Consider the following 22,681-nt stretch of genomic DNA (forward strand, 5'->3'; position numbering starts at 1 on the left):
CCATTGTGCACTTATTTGCTCAGCTTACTTTTAATTATACTGGCTGTCAGATGGTCTCACCATCCTCCAGGCATTTTACCCCATGACAAAGCAAGAGATAAAACAATGGCAGCCAAGTGCCCTCTGTCTATGAAATGTGGTGGCGAAATCACTTTCAGCAACCAAGTCAAGACTGAGGGATGGAAGGGGTCAGAGTGGCAACTTTTCTCTCCCCAAATCACATACAGCCCTTGCCTGGCCCTTGTGCCTGCCTTGGCACAGCTGTTGGTAGCTTTACAGCTGCCACTGCCTTTCTCTATGGGCAATGGTGAAAGGGACAGGCAGAAGACACAGAAGAAAAGTGAAGGTTCACAAGGTATGGACCTCTGAATAGATATGCCATAAGGACTGTTTTTTTCCTTGACCTCAGACTTAACTTCTAGCCACTGACAGGGAATCATTCTGAAGAAACTCAAATTAAGTGGAACAGTTTGGGTACTATCTACTGGTTGTCCCAGGTTCACATTTAGAGCACACGAGACAAGGAGTACAGCTCAGCCATGCCTCAGGGCCAATCAGCTTTTCAAGCCTTCTTTTCTTTTCTCCAGCCCCTCAGCATTGTCATCCTCCTCTTTAGCTTCTTTCCTCTTGAGCTTCCCCTGCTTCAACCAACCAATGGTTTCATCTGCTAAGGTTCAATAGTACCCACTCCAGAGATGGGCTCAGACCCCTCACAGGTCAAGCCAGGCAACTCAAAGAAGCAGTCAGCTGATGTCAGAGGAGGTGAGAGAGAAGGAAGGTGGTATCTTTCCTTGCTTCTTAGCCACAAAGCAAATGCATGTATGGTTTGAACATCATCTATGGCAGAACCTCTTAAATAGAAAAGGAAAAGACACCTACAAAGGATGCCAATTCCCCCTGCCCCCAATTTGCCTTGGGAAATGTTCAGTAGACAGCTGCTGCTGCTGCAGAATCTCCTGGACTTTATCAACACTGATACTGGACCTAGAAGACATGCAGGGAGAGAAGGACACGGCTTTTCATACGATAATTTAATTACAGACAGTAGAGAAGCCTTTAGAACGAAGAACACCAGCAACTCCTAGACATTTGTTTCGACATATATGAACAGTCCATCCAAGGTACTACTCTTCCATCTCTTTCTCCTGCTTGTGTAGCTTATGTGAAAGTCAACTCATTTTTCAGCAGAGGAAACAATTGATCGTTATTATTGTAATCAAACAATCTGGCCTCAACTGCCTTTTGGGGTTGAATTGGGGGTAAAAACTACATATGAATACAAATAAAAAATAAGGATCAGTCTTTCCTACCCCAAGAAATAAATAGTTCAGAGTTGATAGCTGAAACATTTCTTTAAGACAACTGCCAGAATTTACACCAGTCTTTCCAGGAATGCATGACAATATTTTAATAACAATCCAAGCATGGTGGATCCAAAATTCTTCAAAGAGGTTCAGAATATATTTTAGCAATGCATTAACATATTTCAAACTTACCTTCCCTCATCAAAAAAAGATAATTCAACCAATGCAAGAGCATAAACAAAGCACTTGAATTATTGTAGCTTCAGTTGCTGCATCTTCGTCATAGAAAGATAATCACCAACCCTTTTGTACATCTTTTGAGGTATCTGATAAACCTCAAGAATAATTCTCATGAGCTATTCTCGTTTTCAGAAAGCCAGTTGGTACAGCGGTTGTGGCATCAGGCTAGAATCCAGGGAACCCCTGCTTTAGGCACAAAGCCAGCTAAGTGACCTTGGAGCAGCCACACTTTCTCAGCCCTGGGAAGAAGGCAACAGCAAACCACTTCAGAAAAAAACTTGCCACAAAAATTGCAGGGACTTCTCCAGGCAATTGCTAGGAGTAAATAATAAAAACTGACTCAAAGGGTACTCCCCTCAAAATCTTTTTAATTATTAAGAATTTTAACATTTTAAAAAAACTGAGAATTAGAGCAAGGTCTATGCATGAAAGCATAATTCAGTAACATTCCTTGGACATAATCCAGGTTAGGAAGCCTGCTCCTCCAAAAAGCCACATCATCGCCACAAATCAGTACACTGTATATTGATAGCCATTCGGGATCAGTGTAGCTACATACCCCACTTGCATTGTATTCTTAAAGAGTACCCTGTAAAACAAACTACTATAGATTGTGTTGAAAGGGTTTAGCCTTCCTCTTTACTAATGGGTCTTTTTCTAATCTGATGCTTTTCAAAAATTCCCAATTAGAACTGAAGCCACACTTCTTGTTAACAATGAATATTCCAGTGAAACAAATTGTATTTTCAAGCACAGGTCTCAATTTTGAAGTATTTTACATTTAACAAAAATGTTTTCGAAAGACTTATCATTCCAACTGGCGTAGTTCAGGGTTCAAATATTTAAAAATTTCTCATTCCATTTTATCATTTAAAAAAAAATCTTCAAAACTGGAATAAAGTTATTATATTAAACTTATTAGATATTGTTTTGGAGAAGTTAGGAAAAACAAATTGTGTCTTTTGAAAAGTGATATTTCATCTTATCTTCCAATTCCATCCTAATGTATTTTGCTGAATAACTAGAACTTGAGAAAAAGTTCGTAGTATATATTCTGCAAATAAAAGAAATACTGGTAGTCCTCGACTTACAACAGTTTGTTTAGTGACCATTCAGTTACAGCAGCACTGAAAAGTGACCTATGGCCATTTTTCATTGTTACGACCTTTGCAGCATCCCCATGGTCATGTGATCAAAATTCAGACTCTTGGCAACTGGTTCATACTTATGGCAGTTGCAGTGTCCCAGGGTCATGTGATCCCCTTTTGTGACCTTCTGACAAGCAAAGTCAATGGGGAAGCCAGGTTCACTTAACAACCAGGTTACTAACTTATCAACTGCAGTGATTTACTTAACAATTGTGGCAAAATAGGTCATAAAATGGGGCAAACTTAACAAATGTCTCACTTAATAACAGAAATTTTGGGTTGAATTGTGATCATAAGTTGAGGACTACCTGTAGAGTTTCTCTCTTTATTCCTTCAGTTTGTAAACTAATATGAAGTGCTAATACTAAGGTTTCTAAACAAATGCTTCAAACTGAAATGGCAGACAACATTAAAGCTATGGCAAAGGAAAATGAAAAATTGTTGTTTTAATATTAAAATATTAAGAATTCATAGAAAGATTCTTTTTAAAAAATCAGGCAGCGTGGGAGATTCCTTTTTAAAAAATACATTATCAAATATCACAATTGAAACTTCCATTTACATGGGGAAATTCAATATCCAGATCCGTGGATATAAAAAGAAAATTTACTATAAATCTATAGTCAGATCTATATGCCAAATATTTTTACTTCCTAAGGATATTATAAAAAACAGATAATATAAATAATTGATGCCATCAGCAAGTATTGCAAGCACAATTGGCAGAAGAAAGCTCAGGACCATATTGGTTGGAAACATGCGAAAGAAGCCTTCATCCTGCAGTGGATAGACAATGGCTAAGATGATGACGATGACGATTCACAAAACCTGTATATCAGGTAAGGGTAAAGTGATACATATACAGTATCATGTAGTCCAGTTAAAGCCAGGAGAGATTACAGTATGCCTTTCATAGAGTAAGAGCTATTTTACAATAATTTGCTACACTACTGCAAACATGAAAAGATTTGTTGCCAGAATAAATTGTCCATTGTCTAAATCCATATTTCAGTTTTTATATAAGAGTTGCATGGAAGACAGTACATTATTGGCACTGGAACTGATGATGTACCTAGTTTGGGTAATGAAACGTTTGAAAGAAAATAAGCAAGCTCAGAGAGCACAAAGGACTCCTCATTTCAAACATTAAAATATTCTCCTGTATCAGTATAATGCATTCCAAAATTGAGATTCTTGTATACTTTCAAAGGAGTTAATGCGAAATTATTTACAATAGTATAGCTTACTGTATTTTTACTTTTAGCAGTTAGGAACTACTGGAAGTAGGGTCTTCCTAATTAATTTAACAGTCCAAAAATGGTGCACTAAAGTATGGTCTTCTTGAAAAACATGGGTAAAATTAAAATCCTTCACAGAGGGATTATCTGTAAAACTTATATGTAATCTGTAAAATTTATATATAATTAATAAGAATAATAGTAGTAATAATTATGAATCTTGTAAATTATGGAAGCTATGAATTTTAATTTAATTTAAATAAAACACTTCTTAAAAGATTTGTCATTTTAAAAGTTTTCTTCCCAATTTTCAATTTCTCCTTAAAGAACCTCCTGTAAAATATAATCTTGTCCATTTACTTGGTGATGGTTATATCCTCCTCATAAGGGGGGAATCATTGGTGTTCTATTTTTCATCTCTATTCTGTTGTTGCTGTGTATCTAAAAAGATTAAAGCAGGAATATCCAAAAGCCACTCTTTGTCCATGGTAATTTCCTACAGTATTGTTTGTCCTGGAAAGTTCTGGGTCATTTGATATCATGATAAATTATGAAAATGCCTTTTCTGCCTTCTTTATATTGTTTTTGCCAGATAATTGCTGTTCATGCTGATCTTTAATAAACTTTAAAAAACAAGCTTTTTATTAGCTGAATTAAGTGGCAGGTTTGTTTTTTCTGATCTGTAGATGGGACTGTACTGGGTGCCAAAGAAACAAGAATTGATTCCCAGTAATTTTCCAACACTACGGACCAGGAAAGTAGTAGAAAAGTAATGTCTCTATAATTAAGGGAAGGAAAAAGTCAATCCTTGGCCTTGTGTCGTAAATGGGGGCATCAAAGACCATGAGTTTGGAGATGGCAGCAGTGGAATTAGTGGGTAAGGGACAGTGGTGGGATTCAAAAAAAATTTACTACCAGTTCTGTGGGTGTGGCTTAGTGGAGGTGGCAGGGGAAGGATACTGTAAAATCCCCATTCCCTCCCAACCCCACTAACCTGCTTTCCAGCTCCATTCTCCTGTGCAGGGCAACAAAAGAAGACCCAGCCAATCAGCTGGGATTCAAGAGGCAGAGAATAGATGGGGCAGGACCAGTCAGAGGTGGCATTCTGAACTACTCAAAATTTCCGCTACTGGTTCTCCAAAACTGGTCAGAACCTGTCATTACCACCTGGTCATTACCACCTCTGGTGAGGGAGTGGGCATTTTCCAAAATGGAAGGACCAGTCTCAAGAAGCCTTCCAAGACCAAAGTCATCTGATGCAGGATACCTCATGATACTGGCAAAGAATTATTTTATTTCAAATTTCTAGTCTTAGAATATAAAATTTAGAAATGACAGAATGGATTGCTAAATCTATATTATGCGGGATTACTTGATTATTAGTAGTTTTGTTTCTTTTTCTGGGGCTTTAGTGAGCTGCTTGTTCATTCAGGCCTAAAATTTACAACTTGCCTGAAGCGACACTGTATTTAATAGATAAATGTAGAGCAGAGGTAAGCCACAGATGAGGAGCTGCAATTATCGGTTATTGGCTAGTCATTGTTATTGGCTTGGTTTTTATTTCCATCCCTTTGGTATCTCTAGGTGAAACCAGGAAAGTTTCTGGTCTGAAAACATGAAGATCCACTGCCAGTTATTTCAAGTAGGTAATACTAATCTAGATAGATCAATGGTCCGATTTACTCTAAGGCAGTTTTCTATCACAGTGATGTCCAAACCAAGTCTCTTCCAAGCAGTTTGATTTAATTTCATCTGCACTGTCAAAAATTCAGCTCCAAAATGTCCCAGCTTCTTTCTAGGATCTTGACTCTCCTTCCATACCTAAGAAAGAAACCATTAGTTTGCGTGGTATATAGATGTAGATGTATGAATGGGAGGGGGTTTGTTTGCTTCTCTACTGGAGATAGGCAGTTTGCAAACCAAACGAACAATGTTTTGCTCCATTGTTGTCGTCTCCAGGAATAGCTACACAAAATTCAGGAGCAAAATGAAGACATTTGGCAATGTTACCATTTCTTTCAACTGCTAGCATGCATATTACTATTTACTTTTACCCCACCCTTCCCAAACTCCAAAATGTCTTGCTCCTTCTACTAACCGTGTCATGTCTTTTCTGTGTCTTTTGACCCAGAAAGGGAGAAAAAGGGCGAGTCTACTCTAAAAGAACATTTCCTGTGGTCTTATACATAATTTATGCTGGGAATTTCAGGGTGGCCATGCTCTCGAATGCAAGGAGCAAGAGAAAAAAAGGGGAACTCACCTTGCCCTTCTAGGAACTGTGCTCTGAGCTACTGCGGCGATGCTGATGGAGAGCAGAGAGACTGGAACTAGGTGAGTTAGATTTTCCATGCTGATAGAGGACAAAGTCAGAGAAATTGGAATCAACCAAATTAGTTTTTCGCTGTTGTCGGCTCCCTCGATCTGTAAAAAGGTCCCAGAGAGAGCTTTCTGGAGGAGTTGAGCCATCTTATCCTTTATTTATTTATCCTAAGTTGCCTCCTGCTTTCAGAAAGGTCCTGTGAGGAGGCAGATAAATTAGGAAACAGAGTTTCCCATTTTGTCCCACTGTGCTCTGCTGAGACCAAGCAAGTCTTGCCATCGATCTGTGATTCTGCCATGGGCTGTTAGAATAATTTGGAAGAAAAGGGAAAGAGCCACAGCCTAGATCACAGTCTGATAAATGAAGTCTGAGTCCAAAGCAGTGATTGGAATGGAGGAAATGTCTCAGAAGAGACCCCCCCTCTAATTCTCTGGAAAATAAAGGCAGGGGAAAGGGGGAGAACCTCCAGACTTACAAAATTCTGTTGCTATAACCTTACAAAAAAGAGTATTAGTACTCAGGGTATTAGTTTCCTGCCTGGACTATCTTGAAGGGCTGATTGACAGCCTTCAAGACTCCTTTCCTTTCTCTCGCATCTTTTCGGCTGCCATAGTAATGTGGGGAAGGTGAAATAATTGGATTTTGTGGGGGTGGGAAATGTGCTGGAGGTTTTAGAGAATGAACTGTATAACTTGGGGAAAACTTTATTGTTTATGCTTACTTGCTTGCTTACTGAGCAACCGCAGCTCTTTATCGAACTAGGCCAAGGTCAATGGCCAGATGTCTGCATCACCACCTGAAGACACCCCACATGACATTATACACATCTTCGATTGGATGGACCATTTGAACTATTGTGGGTGGGAACATTGCCATCACTTTATACATGTGTTTTTCACACATAAATCCTCAGATCTAGAATTCTTTTGATGCTACCACTTGATTTCCAGTAAAAGTTTCTTTTCTCTATAACAATGGAGTCTAAGAGTATCTTTCTTGGATTTTGAATGGAGCATCATCTGACACTGACAGATTCACCACAGAGGAATATTTAAGATAAATAATGTATATTAGTTTTTCCTTGGTAGGTACCCTAACACAGCCCAACTCTGTACTCCAAATAACTCCAGAAGTGATAAAATTGGGCTGCCTATAATTTCATTATTTGGGACTTTGATGCTTGTAGTTAAACATCACCTGGACTAAAAGTTTGAGAAAACACACTGAAGATTATTCTGAACCCTGAAGGATGGTGCCTCCTTGAAACAGGCCTAGTCTGGGTTTTCCATGTGTGCCTAAGATCCATTCCTGTATGCTTCTATTCAGAGGTGGAGTAACTAGGCCTACTCACCTTTCATTCTTGAAGAATTCCTCTTCTCACTCCATGTGCTGTTGTTCATAATGGAGTTGCGTAAAGTGTTGACGGCTGACCTGTATCAGAAGAAAGTCTTATGATTCCCTTTGCTACCGAAATAAAGTGACAGGAACAATATTTTCTTATATCCTTTGATAATATTGAAAATTAATTATGCAGGATGAAAGTGTAGCTCTGAAAACCTCACCTGGTTTCACCCTCATCTTATTTACAATCTCGTCCTCGGAGATCTAAAACAAGTATTTTGTAACATAGGAGCAATTATATAGATTTATTTTTTCTTTATTTATAATGGATTCAAACATGCTATCCTTTTATTTCCAGAGATAATAGATTGGTGTGAAATACAAGAATTTCCTTAGACTCAAATTTGAGTCTACTATATCTACTTATAAGAAAGATGTGGCACAGCTTTATAAGATTGACCTTCCAGGTGCAGAAAATTCAAGCCCCAAAGATTCCTACTCCAACATCCCATAAAATGAAAGAAGATGCCTGGTACCTTAGTCCACTGAAGGGAAAGATGTCAAATTCAAAAAATTCCTTCCGCTAGCTGAGACAGGAAGAAAGCCAACAAGAACTCCCAAGGAGCTGGTCTTACCAGATTTCATTCAGCTCTTCAGTTCCTGGTTTATGATCTTTCTCTTCTAGGGCATCATCCGAGATTTTACCCCTCAGTTGGGTCAGGAACTAGAGAAATATCAAATGTCAAATAAATACATTGGGATGCAAAACAGCCTATGTTGGATATCCAGGAGGTAACTCTCTTCTACAAAGTTATGGATGAATTGTTGAAATAACACCTATATCAGCCCAACTCCAAGGCTTGGGTACACAAACTACACAAGACCATGCAACAGGAGATAGAGAGTTGTGTAATCAGCCCTGCAATGTTGAGCTAAGAATCACTAAAAATACTTTTCTGCTCTTCAACTCACTTCCAATGAAGCAGGTCTCTTTGTCCAAATCCAACCTCCATTAAAGTGTTGCCACTGTCTTACTTTCAAAAAAGATTTGCTACAGTAGCTAGATGGATGGAACAACTTGCCAGAGCCAACTCACCACAGCCAATTTGCTGTGCCCACCTTGCCACAAGACAATTCGCGGTGGGACAAGAGTTACTATCAAAAATAGTGGAATAGAATCATTAAAGAAAAGATCCAAAGGAGGAATCAAATAAAATGTGAATGACAAAAATTAAAATATTTTAAAATTATTTTAAATAATTGAATTGAATTGTTGAATTGTTCTGCAGTGATATGTTCTGCAGTGACTTGGCCACGGTGAGTTCACTGTGGCGAGTTGTCCCATTCTGTTAAAATGAAGTACAGAAAGTGACAAGACATGCTTTAGTTTAACAATTATAATTGTAATTAAATATAGTAATAAAGTATATTATAGTATATTTAATTACATTAGCTGATGGTTTCTGAACTTCTTAAGATCATATAATTAAGGTTTAATCCTGCTCATCTTAAGAGCATTAGAAAATCCTGCTGAAATAGAGGAAGATACCACCTATATCAGAAGCTATTTTCCACATGTTCCTAAGAAATCCACTTACGGTAGGGTATAAAAAAAACTTCTCAATTTCCTTCATGGTGCAATTTAAAACCCACATAGCCAGGCTATCTGTGAGACTGCCTCTCCCTAAGGATATCTATCTATTATGTCCAATCAGATAGGGCATATTTCCTTCCCTTCCCCTAAATATTGCCATGTTATGGGATCTAGGAAGCATGACTTTTCCTTATCAAACCCTGCCCTCAGAAACGCCCTTCCCCTTGAAGCATAGCAGGCTTCTACCCTCCTAGCTTCCTGAAAAGCATTAAAGGTCTGACTTTTCAACAAGCAGTGGTACACATTTCAATAAGAGGATTTAGTGAGAATCTTGGAAATTTTAAGTTTGGCACCAAGTACTTAACAATTATATTGTTAAAAATTAAACAGATACATTATATTGCTTTATTATTGATATTGTTTTAATTTGTCAGATCTGACCTTCAGCTTCTATGCTTTGCTGGCATTATAAATTGTTAGGAGGGGAGGAGGGGACAATGGCATGTAAAGGATAAAGATAAGAGGGAAGAGGGGTGACAAGGCTTGACGGAAACCAGAGGTATGAGAACTGGCATATTCCAGTCTTCAAGGAAACCTAGCCTGGGAAAAGAATGTGAAATGTGAAACTCCACCTGGTGGCGTCAAACATCCAAGCTGTTCTCAAAACATCTATGCTGTTAGATAGTGATCGACTGGTCAAGCAGTGGGAGGGCCAGGGAGAAGGGGAAAATGTAATGTTTTATGCAGGAATCTCAGATCTAAGCTTTCTTTCAATGCAAACACCTAACTTTAGTAAAAGAACCTGTAGTTTCAACCAATGGAGTCAAGGGTCTTTCTTTCCTAGCAACCTGGGCTGGGCAGGCCTGACATAATTGTTGGGTGGGAGCTGCCTGGAGTTTGATATGGGTGGCTATAGAAATGTTTTAAATAAACATTTTTAAAAAAAATATTTATTGTGCCTTTGAGTCTGCTTTTGACTCCTGACAACTGCTTAGACTAGTCCCTGCAATTTTCTCAGCAAGATTTCAAAAACATTTTGCCATTGGCCTGCTTTCTGGGGCTGAGAGAAGGTAATGGGGCCATGGTCACCTGGCTGGTTTTGTGTTCAGGGCAAAACTAGAACGTATATTCTCCCACTTTCTAGCCTGGTGCCAGAAAATGGGAGACTGGGTCCCCTACTACACCAAACTGACTCTCTGGTTCCCCCCAATACCTTCCCCAAGTTAGAAATCCTGGATACTTGATTATTTTATGTACATGTGAATGCCATTCTTCCTTTCTTAGACAGGTTCTTTTTTCTTCCTTGTCTTGTTTTAATATCATTACCTCACTTGTGCCCATCTCTTCCCTGGCTGCTTGCCTTCACAACGACTGACTAGAACTCAGGAGGTGAATTCTCCTTCTGTGTGCTGTTTCTAATGTTTCTGATAAATCACATCTTATTGTGGAGCAAAAGTCAGGATAAAAATTTCCTAAAATATATATGCTGTCAGACAACCACTTATGGCAAATGAGTGAGAGAGATTTATGTTACTGTGCAATGAGCTGAGTATTTTAACTGATAAGAGTATGCACAATTTAATAATGGCTCCTAAAAAAAAATGCTAACATACAGCTCTTCTCATAAGGATTCCAACTCAAGAATGAAATTGAGTGGAGGAACTTACCTTGGTGCACTTCATTTGATTCTCTTGCATTTTCTTAACGCTGACAAGGTTTCTAGTGATATCGACCTCCTGGTCCTCTAAGATAAGAACCAAGAACACCCAATCAGGATTACTCCCATCATCATCTTTTAAACTCTCTCTTCTAACTTCTGTGAAGCACCAGGCATACATGGCTTCCTTTTAGCCTCTGGCTCTGCTGCAAACATTTCCTTTAAGACCTTGCCTTCAGTGGAAAACACTCACATCTTCCTTAGCAGAAAAATGAGCAAGAACAATATCAAAAGGGCATATTTACCACCAAAAAGGAGAACAGAGGGGACTGTATCTGACACTTAACATATGTGGAGTCCTTGGTGTTTCCTAACCAGTTGTTTGCTTGCAGATGTTTCATTACCCAACTAGATAACATCATCAGTATACTGATGCACTGATCATCAATGCACTGATGAAGTTAGCTATTCAGATATTGATAAGATGATAGGAGGTATGTTGCGATTACTTTTATTTTGGCAGAACATCAGTTGAATTATTGGATGACTCCATAAGTTACTGCTAGTTGGTTGTAGGGAAATAACCAAATAGTCTTTTTTATATCTCATATGAGCAAACAAGGCTAAGATACCTATTAAATTGAAACAGAAAATACTGCAGCATGAAATTAAATAATATTAAAATACTGTATAAGGAAAATCTTCCTAATTAATACAAGCAATTCAGCCATAAAGCCAGCTGCTTTGGAAGGCTACAGAAGCTTCCTTCTCAAAGATAGAAAATTCCTAGGGTATATGTTAGTGAACAACCCTTTCAGCAGGAGGAAGAAGAGTTGGGCTAAATACGGACAATAGCATACAGAACTTGCCCAGCCCTAGTCGAGTGCGGAGACACCCCCACTTTCTCTGTGCTTCAATGAGGGTTAACTAGGATGACCAAGATAGAAACTCAGGAGGCTAATCTTGACCTGACTCAAAAACTGATCAAGTTTGAACTTGCTTAGCATTTCAGTTGAAGTTTTCCAGGTAAGTTTAGAGCTCTAACTTAGACTGGGCATCTAGAATCCTGACATCTTCAGTAGTTCTTCCATTTGAAGGAGACATTGTCTTTTTACAAAGGAAATTGAATTTGTCTCCAAATTGACTGGATTAAGTCTATTGCAGAGAAAAATTCAGAAAATTTGGAGAGCCATGACAATACTGAATGTATGATAAATGGGCAAATACTGGTAGAGAAGAATCTACTACATGTTGGAAGTGACTATGAACAAAATATTGCAAGAAAATAACACTAGTACAGTAGCTACTTACTCAGTTTTTGATGGATGCGCCGCAGTTCACCCTGAACTGATTCCAACTCTTCCCAAAGGAATTTTTTGCTACCGGGGAAGAAAAAAACAGGATAGGAAGTTTTACACTGCAGTCCTGGAAATTCAAATCCTATGATGATTTATTATTAAGTAAAAACATAAAAAATCACTATTATCTAGCCTTTGGCAATATAAACATCTACACCAGTTTATTCTCCAAGACTTCTTCAGTCATAAGACCAGTGGAAAGATAATTATAGTAAAGATTGCAGAGATCCAGCCTATCTTAGCCATTTTTCTAGCTATCCAAAATCCACAAGACAGAGCTCGTTTCTTTTTCTGCCCACTGAGCTTTCTCCTACCTCTCAAGGACATCTTGAGATAGATTCTCCATTGAACTTTGTTTCTGGACCATGGAACTCTGAAGCCCTTCTACCTCTTTGGACATGGTTTTCCAAAGCTCTTGGATTTTTTTCTGTATTAGCTCATCAAACATCTCTCCACGGGATAAGTGGGCAGCAAATTTTACTTCCTCTGGAAGGATGGAAGATATGACATGTTCTTCAGTAATGGAGAGATATGGATGATATTCTGCATTCTTCATTTACCAGCTCTAATTCTATGAAGATGCTCCAGTACAATTCCTGAAATGGCACTCAAAACGGACCTGGGATTCCAAGATTTAACACCCTTAAAATTCTTCCAGACTGAGCTACACTGAAGATGTTAGAAAATGTTTTCAATTCCCTCAAATTCTGATTCTGCAAGCTGTTTAGGGATGGGGATTATATAACCTATCAGTCTTGCATCTGCTATGTTTTCATAACCAGAAGAATCAGAAATTCATAAGAACCAAGGTCTCTGTGGAATTTTGCATTCAGAAATTCCTAAAAGATTAATACTCCAGAGACCCTCTTTCCCTGAAAAATTTAAATGCAGGGAGAAGGGATCCATTAAATGCTTTAAAGCAGGATGTAACCTGATACGATGGAACTTGCAAATCCACAAAACACAATAGTATTCATATTTCTCACCTTCCAGTGCATTGATCCTACCCTGCTGATAGCTGCTCTCTTGCTCTAACAAAGTAATTGAGTGGCTCAGTGCTTGAAAAGCCTGGAAAGAAAATTTGGCACAAATGGGGTTCACATCAATAATGATACCAAGATGACAACATCTTCGGGTTTATGCCAGCTATGGTACATACCTCTGTTTGGGCATGAAGCTGAGCTCTGATAAGCTCCACATCATTTTTCAGTGCCAACTGGGACTCTGGAATTGAAGCTACAAGAGAGACAATTATTCACATAAAAAGAAAGAAAAGAAAAGAAACAATAGGAGAGGGACTGTAGGCACACTGGTGCGCTTATGCACGCCCCCTACAGACCTCTTAGGAAAGGGGTGAGGTCAATAGTAGGCAGTCTAAGGTTAAAGTTTTTGGGGTTTGGGGAAAAAAAACACAGTCAGGTAGAGTATTCCAGACATTGACCACTCTGTTGCTGAAGTCATATTTTCTGCAATCAAGTTTGGTGCGATTAACCTTGAGTTTGTATCTATTGTTTGCTCTTGTGTTGTTATGGTTGAAGCTGAAGTATTCATTGACTGGTAGGACACTGCAATGTATGATTTTATATACTATATTTAGATCAGACAGAAGGCGGCGTAGTTCTAGGTTTTTTTGGTCTAGAATTTCAAGTCTGGTGGCATAAGGTACTCTGCAACGAGTAGAGTGGAGAACTCTTCTTGTGAAATATTTCTGGACTTTCTCAACTGTGTTAATATCAGATACGTAATGTGTGTGTACAGTATTTTTGCATTCAGGTTAAAGGGAGCAGAAAAATAAGAGGAGGAGAAGAAAGAATGAGAGAGGTAGGAAAAGAGCAGGAAAGAAACTCATTTTAAGGAAAAAGTCCAATATCTGCCTCCCCCCTCCCGCCCCTTTACTTCATGACTACTCAGAGGAGATATGTTTGACCCAACATGTTACCTCCCTTTCAATTATAATATAAGTATTTTAAATAAATAAATTGGTAGATTTAGCAAAAGCTCAAGAAGGACCACGTCTCTTACCTTGTGGGTCCAACCCAGACAACTCCACCTAGAAAAGAAAACTCACATCAGTCATTTCCAAATAAAGCAACCAGCTCTCCAAAGGTGAGGACTCTTATGGCATATGCTGCTTACTTTCAACAAAACCCCTTCTCATAAAATGTAAGGCTGTGTTCCTTGACCCATACTTCTTTCATTCATACCTATTTGGGAATATTACCTGTTTGTTTGTTTTTACTAAGATCAGTATTCTCTTCATTGCTCTGCCTGAAAAAGAATTGGATCATCCTCTGTCAGAATTTCAGAAGTCAGAGGGTAAAAAACCAGGAGGAGTCTGGGAACACCTTTTTTGACTAAAAAATTCTATCAAATGGTATAAACTTTCATGAGCTGCAGCTCAATTCTCAACTGCATAGAGTGCTACCGGTATTTCTCAACCTTTACAACTGTAAGGTATGTGGATTTCAATTCCCAGAATTCCCAGGCCATCACAGTCCCCAACAAGTTACCCATTAAATTAGAATTGCCTTTGCATGCTCTTCTTCTAATATGCTATATGCCATCATCTGATAGCAATCAGGAGTGATATTCAGCAGGTTCTGACCAGTTCTGGAAAACCGGTAGCAGAAATTTTGAGTAGTTCAGAAAACCGGCAAATACCACTTCTGACTGGAGATTTTACAGTATTCTTCCCCTGCCACACCCACGGAGCCATGCCCACAGAACCGGTAATAAAAAAAAATTGAATCCCACCACTGATAGCAACGCCCATTTGGATTCTACACAGAAGAAAATTTGCATTTGCATTTTGACTCTATCATTAGCATACTTCTTTTTAAGCTCATGCATGCTTCTAAAACAATATACTTATTTTGGGCTGTAATAAGAGTAATCTGAATTTAAAATGGTTTCAAATCAGGATCCCGGATATTTAAGCCTCCACCTCACCACACTGTAATCCACAAGATAAACAATTAAAATCATTTTGATTTCAAGAGCATAAGTGAGGCTGTACACTCAGAGGCCTGATCATAGGTATGTATGGTTAGTTGACAATTTGGCAGGCTTTATCTTGAAGGAGTCAGTGTTTACCCCTAATGTCTCTTGAACAAAACACAAACACTATTTCCTTGCTACATCCTTGTGGTCCAACAAGATACCTACTGCTGATGTAGGGCTGCTTGCCCAAGCTAAGTACCGGTTAGGAGAGTTGATGTGATTCTGTTCATCCTTGGCAAATGTCATTGTAGTTGATCTCTAAGACAAAGAAACAGAAACCTTAATTTAGAAGCAGAAGCAAATATATGAGAGCAACCAACAATCTGGTTCAGGAAACTGAGGTTTGAAAATGGGAGTCTAGCCTTCTTCCAAATCCTTTATTTTGGAAGACCAGCACAAGGGTCTTGTTCCTTTCAAAGAGACAATAGCCTCAGATCAGAAGGGAAACTTGGCTAGGAAGCTTGAGAAATCTTGAGTTTGAGGTTCTATTCTTTTGCTTGTTTCAATTATTTCTTTTAACTTCCTTTACAAGCCTATTTCTGATTATCATCTTTTCTACTCTTGGGGCTGCTAAGTTTAGACTGCTTACAGGTTGGATTGCTTACTAGATTCAACTCCATTTTTGTGCTTGCAGCAGCTGTGCTGCATTGCTTTGAGAGGATGATCTCTGAGATTAACAGAAGGAGGGGAGATGATCAGCCCTTCCTCTCACCAAGAAGTGTGGGACGTTATCCACCTATTCTGCATATATAAAGGTAACCAAAGCAACTCATCTGAAGCTATTTTCTGTTTCCTAAAGTTGGGAAATAATATTCCAAAAGCCATATTCCTGTAGCCAGGGGTAGTGTTAGATATGGGCTAGATTGAAGAGGCAGGACAATCGGGAGAGGGAAAAGATCTCTATTCTGCTCTGAGTAAAAGACTGCCACCAGGTGTGCCTGCTGTTCTTTTTACAGGCTGCTGTCCACAACTTTAGCCACTGACGGCTGTTCATTTTCCCACCTGGAAAATGAACCAGTGGGGGAAGTCTGACATCACTGACTTTTCCCCATTGAATATCTTTACAGGGTGAGATGCTACTGGTTTGGCCCGGTTCTACAAAACTGGTAGCTGCGAACAGCAGCTGACACCAAACTGGTTCAGTGTTTGGCCCACCCGCCTGCCCAGGCTCTAGGCGAGTGTTGGCTAATCTTTTTGGGCTCCTGTATCAAAAATTGCAAGCGTGCCAGCACACCTGCACTCACATGCCAGGGCACCCACACTCACGTGCCAGCACCCAGAATGCAATGTGCACCCCCTCCTCACATCCCCTGCACATGTGCTCGCAATTCCCCACCCCCATCTCCTTACTTGCACTGTGCCTCACAGCTGATTTTTCAGCTGGTTTGAGGCCTTTTTCAGCCTCCCAGAGGCTTAGAAAAAGCCTCTGAAAGGCTTCTCAGACTGAATTATAGGCCCGTTTTGTCACTTCCAGTATTACAGGAAGTGATGATGAATGGCCTATAATTCAGTCTGAGAAGCCTTGCAGAGGCTTTTTCCAAGCCTCTGGGAGGCCAAAAAGGCCTCAAAACAACTGGAAAAAAATCAGCTTTGAGGCGTGCATATGCCTGCAGCTCGCATGCTAGCATTGTGGCATGCGTGCCATAGGTTTGCCATCACGACTCTAGGCTGTCCTTTATTCCCTGCTTTTCCCTCCTCAGCTGTTTTACATGACACAGCTGAGGTTGAAAGAGCAGGAAAAAAGAGAATTTTCAAATGCTTGTGCTCCCACATGCAGCGCTTGTCAGCTGTCCAGGCAGCACAGCTGATGATTTCTTGCAAACGCTGCATACACATGTATTAGGACTGTCTGCAGTTCTGAGAACTAGCAAATTGCTCCACTGGCTGGTCCCACCTCTCCCCACCTACTTACTCCTTACCTGGAATGCGAGCAATCCAACTTGCCTGGTTGGGTAAATTGCTATTTTTCCTCCCCCCCCCCAACCATCAGCTGTTCTGCTCTTCCAAGAGATTTAGATTAGCTAGAAAGCAGGAAATCCTTGGATTTCTTGCTTTCTGGCTAATCTAAAAGCAGAGCCGAACCTTCCTTAGGACTGAAGTTTCTACTTTTCAGTACAGACTCAGGTAGCCGATTGTACATAGATACATCTCTAAGTGATTCTGTGAGCAACTCAGTCTGCCTGCCTGCTTTGCCTGCTTTTGGGTAAAAGTTGCTCTTTTTTAATAAAAAATCAATATTTACATAAATATAATATTTACATACAAGCCATGCCCACCCAGTCACATGACCAAGCCATGCCCAGTCAGCAAGCCATGCCTACCCAGTCACATGACCACCAAGCCACACCCACAAATTAGGCCACACCCACAGAACCGGTTGTTAAGAAATTTGAATCCTACTCCTGCTTATAGCCATCAAAGTTGCACTATGTGTGTTTCTAAGTTTTAGTTTACACACAGACATACACACACATAGTGTAATTTTGATGGCTACAGGAATGTGTAATGTTTCTCACCACATAATTCTTGTCCCCAATTAGTAGCTTCCATTGTGCATAATTTCAAAAGTGACATGTTGTCTTTCTGTCTGGGTCTTTGGCCTTAGCAAAAATCTTTACAAGAAAAAAAATGGTGGTTTAAGACATCCTGAATCACTTCCTGACTGTGGTAGAAACAATCCGGCCACACTGTAAATGCCCATCCCTCCCCATTAGTCCCTGTAGACTTTAGAGGAATAATTATGTAGGGCACAATACTTTAATTTCACTTTAAAAATTTTTTAAAAACCTTGTTGAACTTAAACATGTATTATTCAGTTCCATATTGCATTTTCCTATTAATTTTCTCTGGATTTAACTACTCTTGGAAAGGCATACAGAATTGAATGGACCCTCTGAGATCATATATATAATTTTTATTAGAGAAAGTTTAACATAATAAAAACAAATTTTGAAATAAAAAGTAAAAAATAATGTGAAAAAGTGCAAAGAAAAAAATGGAGAATAAGGAAAGAAAAGAAAGAAAAGAAAAGGTTATAAAGAAACAGCTTCTGATCTTACATTTATATTTACCCTCTCTCTAAGGTTACAAAATATTTTTCTTCTTTCCGTAGTCTACCCTTTCTAGTTATCAAACCCATAAATCACTAGTTCATGCTTTCTTTTCAGCAAAAAGTCTGTAAGATGCTTCTAGTCACTAATAAATATAATTATTGCCCTTTCTCTAATCAGACAAGTAAATGTTGCTATCTCTGTTAATTCTGTTATCTTCATCAATCATTCCTCCATTGCGGGTATTTCAGAACCTTTCTGAAATACCTTTCAGAGTGCATATAGCACAATAATCTCACAGCAGTTATCATACTGTTTATAAAAACACGCTTCCATAATTCTTTTCTGTTTATCTATTAGTCCCAAAAGCAAAGTTATGCATGCTAATATTTAAAATTCTTTGTATCATTGTGTGTATATGAACTCAGAATTTTCTAGCTATTTTACAAGTCCACCAAACATGATAAAATGACCTTTTATGTTTGATCCTTATCATATACTTTCACCTGTTCTTTTTCCATTTCTAATTTCAACAAGTTTATATGTTTCAGCAATTACATCTTCATTATTTGTACATAATTCAATTTCAAATTTGCTCTTGTGCTATTCAATTCCAAATGTCCTCTTATCTACCTTAAATATTTTTCTTAACTGTGTCTATGAAAACTACTGAAAGTTAAATCCAGTCAACTGATCTATTGATTTCATCTTATATTCTCCATGTTCTTGTTCTACAGTAATAGCTACATATATGCTAACTATCCTTCTTTGCTGGCTATTCCTTTTATATAAAATGCTGAGACCCATAAAGGCATTTTTGCCACCCTCTGGGTTTATTCCGTGTTCTCAATATGGCACTTCTAATATAGTGATTTTAAAATCTATATTAACCTTAACTTTATCACATCATAGAAAATTGTGCCATCCAAATCTCAGGTCATGCTCCTCCACCTCTAAAATTATCTTATTTCTCATCAGCGCCCACTCTTTTAATCGAACTAAGCAGCAGACTGCAAAATACACTTTCTAACCAAGCAGTTCCAATTCTCCTTGTTTCTTTGTATCTTAGCACATTTTATATTTAACTTAGCTTATTCCCTTGCCCTAGATACTGTATATATTTTTGCTTTTGCTTAAACGGTCAAACCAGGTATCAATTATTTTTATCACAGGAATTCCTTCCAACAATGACAGTGGTCATTTTTTCTATCTTAGTATGTTCTTCTTAATGGTCTTAATGTAATTGTTGAAATCTTATAGGTCTTAATGTAATTGTTCTGAAATAATATGCAATTCATGTTAATCATATTAAATACCAAGTATTTTACTTTTTTCCTAAATATTAAAACAGTATTTTTGCTCATCCACCCTCATGTTAACTTCTCTCATTAATTTTAAATCAATCAATGCACCAAAATCCTTTACTTTTTCTGTATTTCCATTTCTTCCAAATAATTTTTCAAAATTATCACCAAATATCAGCGAACATCTTTAATTTATATATTCCACTTTTCATCCCCACTGCAGCAATCTGGTTTTACGAGTCCATTCAATTCAACTAAGATGAATAATAACAACGGCATCCGTGTCTTGTCCTTTTCTATATCTCACAAGGTTGTTAATTTCTCTATTTACAATTATCTCAATTTACAATTGCCTTTTGTGAATTATAAATCAGTTTTATCCATTTAATCAAATTCACTCTCGAGATTATACCTTAGAATTATAGCATCCATCCAAGGGTATGAGGCAGGTGTTACCAAGTTCCTCACTCATCATTCCAAAACTGAAATCTAACAACACAGTATGGGAGTATCCAAGTGGTTTTGGGAGAGGACCAGCAAGAGCAATCAACCAATGGAGCAGCTTGCCTTCAGAAATCGTGGGAGCTTCATCACTGGAAGCTTTTCAAGAAGAGACTGGACAGCCACTTGTCAGAAATGGTATAGGGTCTCCTGCTTGGGAGACAAGTTGGACTAGATGACCTATAAGGTCCCTTCCAACTCTGTTAATCTGTATCTAATTGAGAGTATTCAAAATCTTAGGAATTGTCTTGTATGAATGCAGCCTGTGCTTTAGCTTGGTGAGCAATAGAGAGTGCAGTGAATTTTAAGTGACAGTGTTTTTCCTCAGCTCCCCAAACTAAGAAGAAACCACAACTGGCCTTAAAACCACAACGGGCTTTAAATGCAAGCTACTCAATGCAAGAAACCTTGTAAATAAAATACCTGAATTTCTCCTCTTACTAATTATGGCTAAATTCAACATTATATTTGTCTGTGAAACATGGCTCAACACATCTCTCCCTCACTCCATTATCACAGTAAGAGACTATCACGTTTACCGATCAGATCGTGAAATCCATAGAGGTGGTGTTGCTATCTTGTATAAAAAGTCCCTACATCTAAAAAACATCCAAGTTACCCAGGAGCTTGCTCTTCCAGAGACCATCATCTGTGAACTATTCTTAAATATAGCATTTTGGCTCTTACTATGTTACAAAGCCCCTGATTATGACATCAAACATGCAAACAAGCTAAATATACTACTAACATGGGCAGCATCCTGCCCACACACTTTTAACTTTCTTGGTGACTTCAGTCTACTTCATATTAACTGGACCCTTAACGAATTACAACTGAACCCACACATGCAACCTTCTACAATGCAGTAACAAATCTGGGAGTAGAACAACTAGTAATCAACAACACTAGACTTAACAACTGCCTCTATCCCATCTTCTGCAATATTTTGAATTCAATTTACGGAATACAAATTAAAGAACCCTTTTCCAACAGTGACCACAACATGATTGACTTTTGTCTCAAAATACGTCCACACAAAAATCATCACGACGGAATCCCCAGTTATAACTTCAAAAAAGGCAACTATGATCTTATAAACAACGATCTCTCATCCCTTGATTGGCAATTCTATCTCTGGATGCAATATTGTAGAAGACCATTACAACATATTTTTACTTGAACTCAAAAGAGTCATCAAACTATATGTACCATTAACAACTCCCAAAACCAGAAAAAACAAATTACCCATAACAATAAGGAAGCTTCAATCCAAAAAGAAATCACTTTGGCGGAAAAACAAATCTGGTCACGTTGCCAACTTCAAAAGCTGATACAAAAATTTATGCCACCAGATAAAAACCGAATGCACCAATTATCACATTAAACGAGAAGAAAACCTTCTACGCACCAATTCCACCCGCACTTTCTACAATTTTGTAAACAACAAACTAAAAGACTCAAGGTCCATCTCACCCCTGAAAGGACCTAATGGTAAAGACTGAAACAACGACACTATTAAAGCCAACTTCTTTAACATATTCTTTGGTATTTGTAAACAGCAATGGATCATGCCCAGTATTTCCTAGTCGAACCACAGACAACTACAATGATCTAATACATACCGATTTTATAGAAGACAATGTTGAAAAAGCACTACGCAATCTAAAACCATCTCTTATCTATTGGACCGGATGGAATATGTGCCTATTTCTTAAAAAAGCTATCCACTGCCATAGCTGAACCTCTAAGCATAATCTTTGAAAAATCTTTCAGGACCAGCTCCTTGCCAAAACTATGGTCACAAGCCACGGTCATCCCCATCTTCTAAAAGGCAGACCCCAGTCTAGTTGAAAATTACAGACCAATCTCTTTATGCTGCGTCACCTGTAAAGTCATGGAATCAATTATTAACCAATCCATCATCCTTCACTTAGAAACAAACAACATACTCTCTAATAAACAATTTGGTTTCAGGAAAAAACTATCACGTAATCTGCAACTATTACACTGCAAAAACATATGGACTACACAACTTGATCAAGGCAAAGCAATACATGCAATCTACATAGACTTCTGTAAAGTCTATGTAGTGGTACACGGCGAAATACTCCTAAAACTAAAATCTTATGGTATCTCTGGACACCTGCATAACTGGATAGAAGCATTCCTGTCAAACAGACAACAAATGGTCAAAATTGGGAGCGTCCTATCAAATTCTGTACCAGTCAACAGTGGTGTACCCCAAGGCAGTGTTCTAGGACCAACTCTTTTCATACTCTACATAAATGACCTCTGTGATCATATCAAGAGCAACTGCATTCTCTTCGCTGATGATGTAAAGCTACCACAGACAATACTGCTACCCTTCAAAAAGACCTTGACTATGTATCAGAATGGTCAAACAAAAGGCAACTTCAAATCTCAACAAATAAATGCTCTGCCCTACGTATTGGCAAAAAAAATCAGAAAATAAAATACAGGCTGAATAGTCAAGACTTTGTTGATGATCCAAACTCTGTCAAGGATCTTGGAGTACTCATTTCTAATGACCTAAGTGCTAGAGCCCACTGTAACTACATACCCAAAAAGGCATTAAGAGTTGTTAACCTAATCATACATAGCTTTT

The 22,681-nt window shown here is 38.4% G+C and overlaps 1 protein-coding gene across 1 annotated transcript in view; it reads right to left on the bottom strand.

Annotated features, from left to right (window-relative positions):
* Window positions 1-22,681, bottom strand: part of CCDC159 (coiled-coil domain containing 159) — a 23,634-nt gene continuing 953 nt past the window's right edge. Inside the window, exons 2-12 of the mRNA XM_087925982.1 lie at window positions 15,366-15,458; window positions 14,223-14,250; window positions 13,360-13,436; window positions 13,187-13,268; window positions 12,515-12,686; window positions 12,154-12,221; window positions 10,853-10,929; window positions 8,227-8,315; window positions 7,602-7,681; window positions 6,191-6,351; window positions 1-984 (exon numbers count right to left, since the gene is read on the bottom strand). Of these exons, the coding sequence (XP_087782108.1) occupies window positions 6,200-6,351; window positions 7,602-7,681; window positions 8,227-8,315; window positions 10,853-10,929; window positions 12,154-12,221; window positions 12,515-12,686; window positions 13,187-13,268; window positions 13,360-13,436; window positions 14,223-14,250; window positions 15,366-15,458 (918 nt within the window). The 3' untranslated portion in view covers window positions 1-984; window positions 6,191-6,199. The remainder of the gene's footprint in view (window positions 985-6,190; window positions 6,352-7,601; window positions 7,682-8,226; window positions 8,316-10,852; window positions 10,930-12,153; window positions 12,222-12,514; window positions 12,687-13,186; window positions 13,269-13,359; window positions 13,437-14,222; window positions 14,251-15,365; window positions 15,459-22,681) is intronic.

This window comes from Pseudonaja textilis, chromosome 2 (genome assembly GCF_049901715.1).
Source record: "Pseudonaja textilis isolate UNSWEBS1 chromosome 2, rPseTex1.2, whole genome shotgun sequence".
Lineage (NCBI taxonomy): Eukaryota > Metazoa > Chordata > Lepidosauria > Squamata > Elapidae > Pseudonaja > Pseudonaja textilis.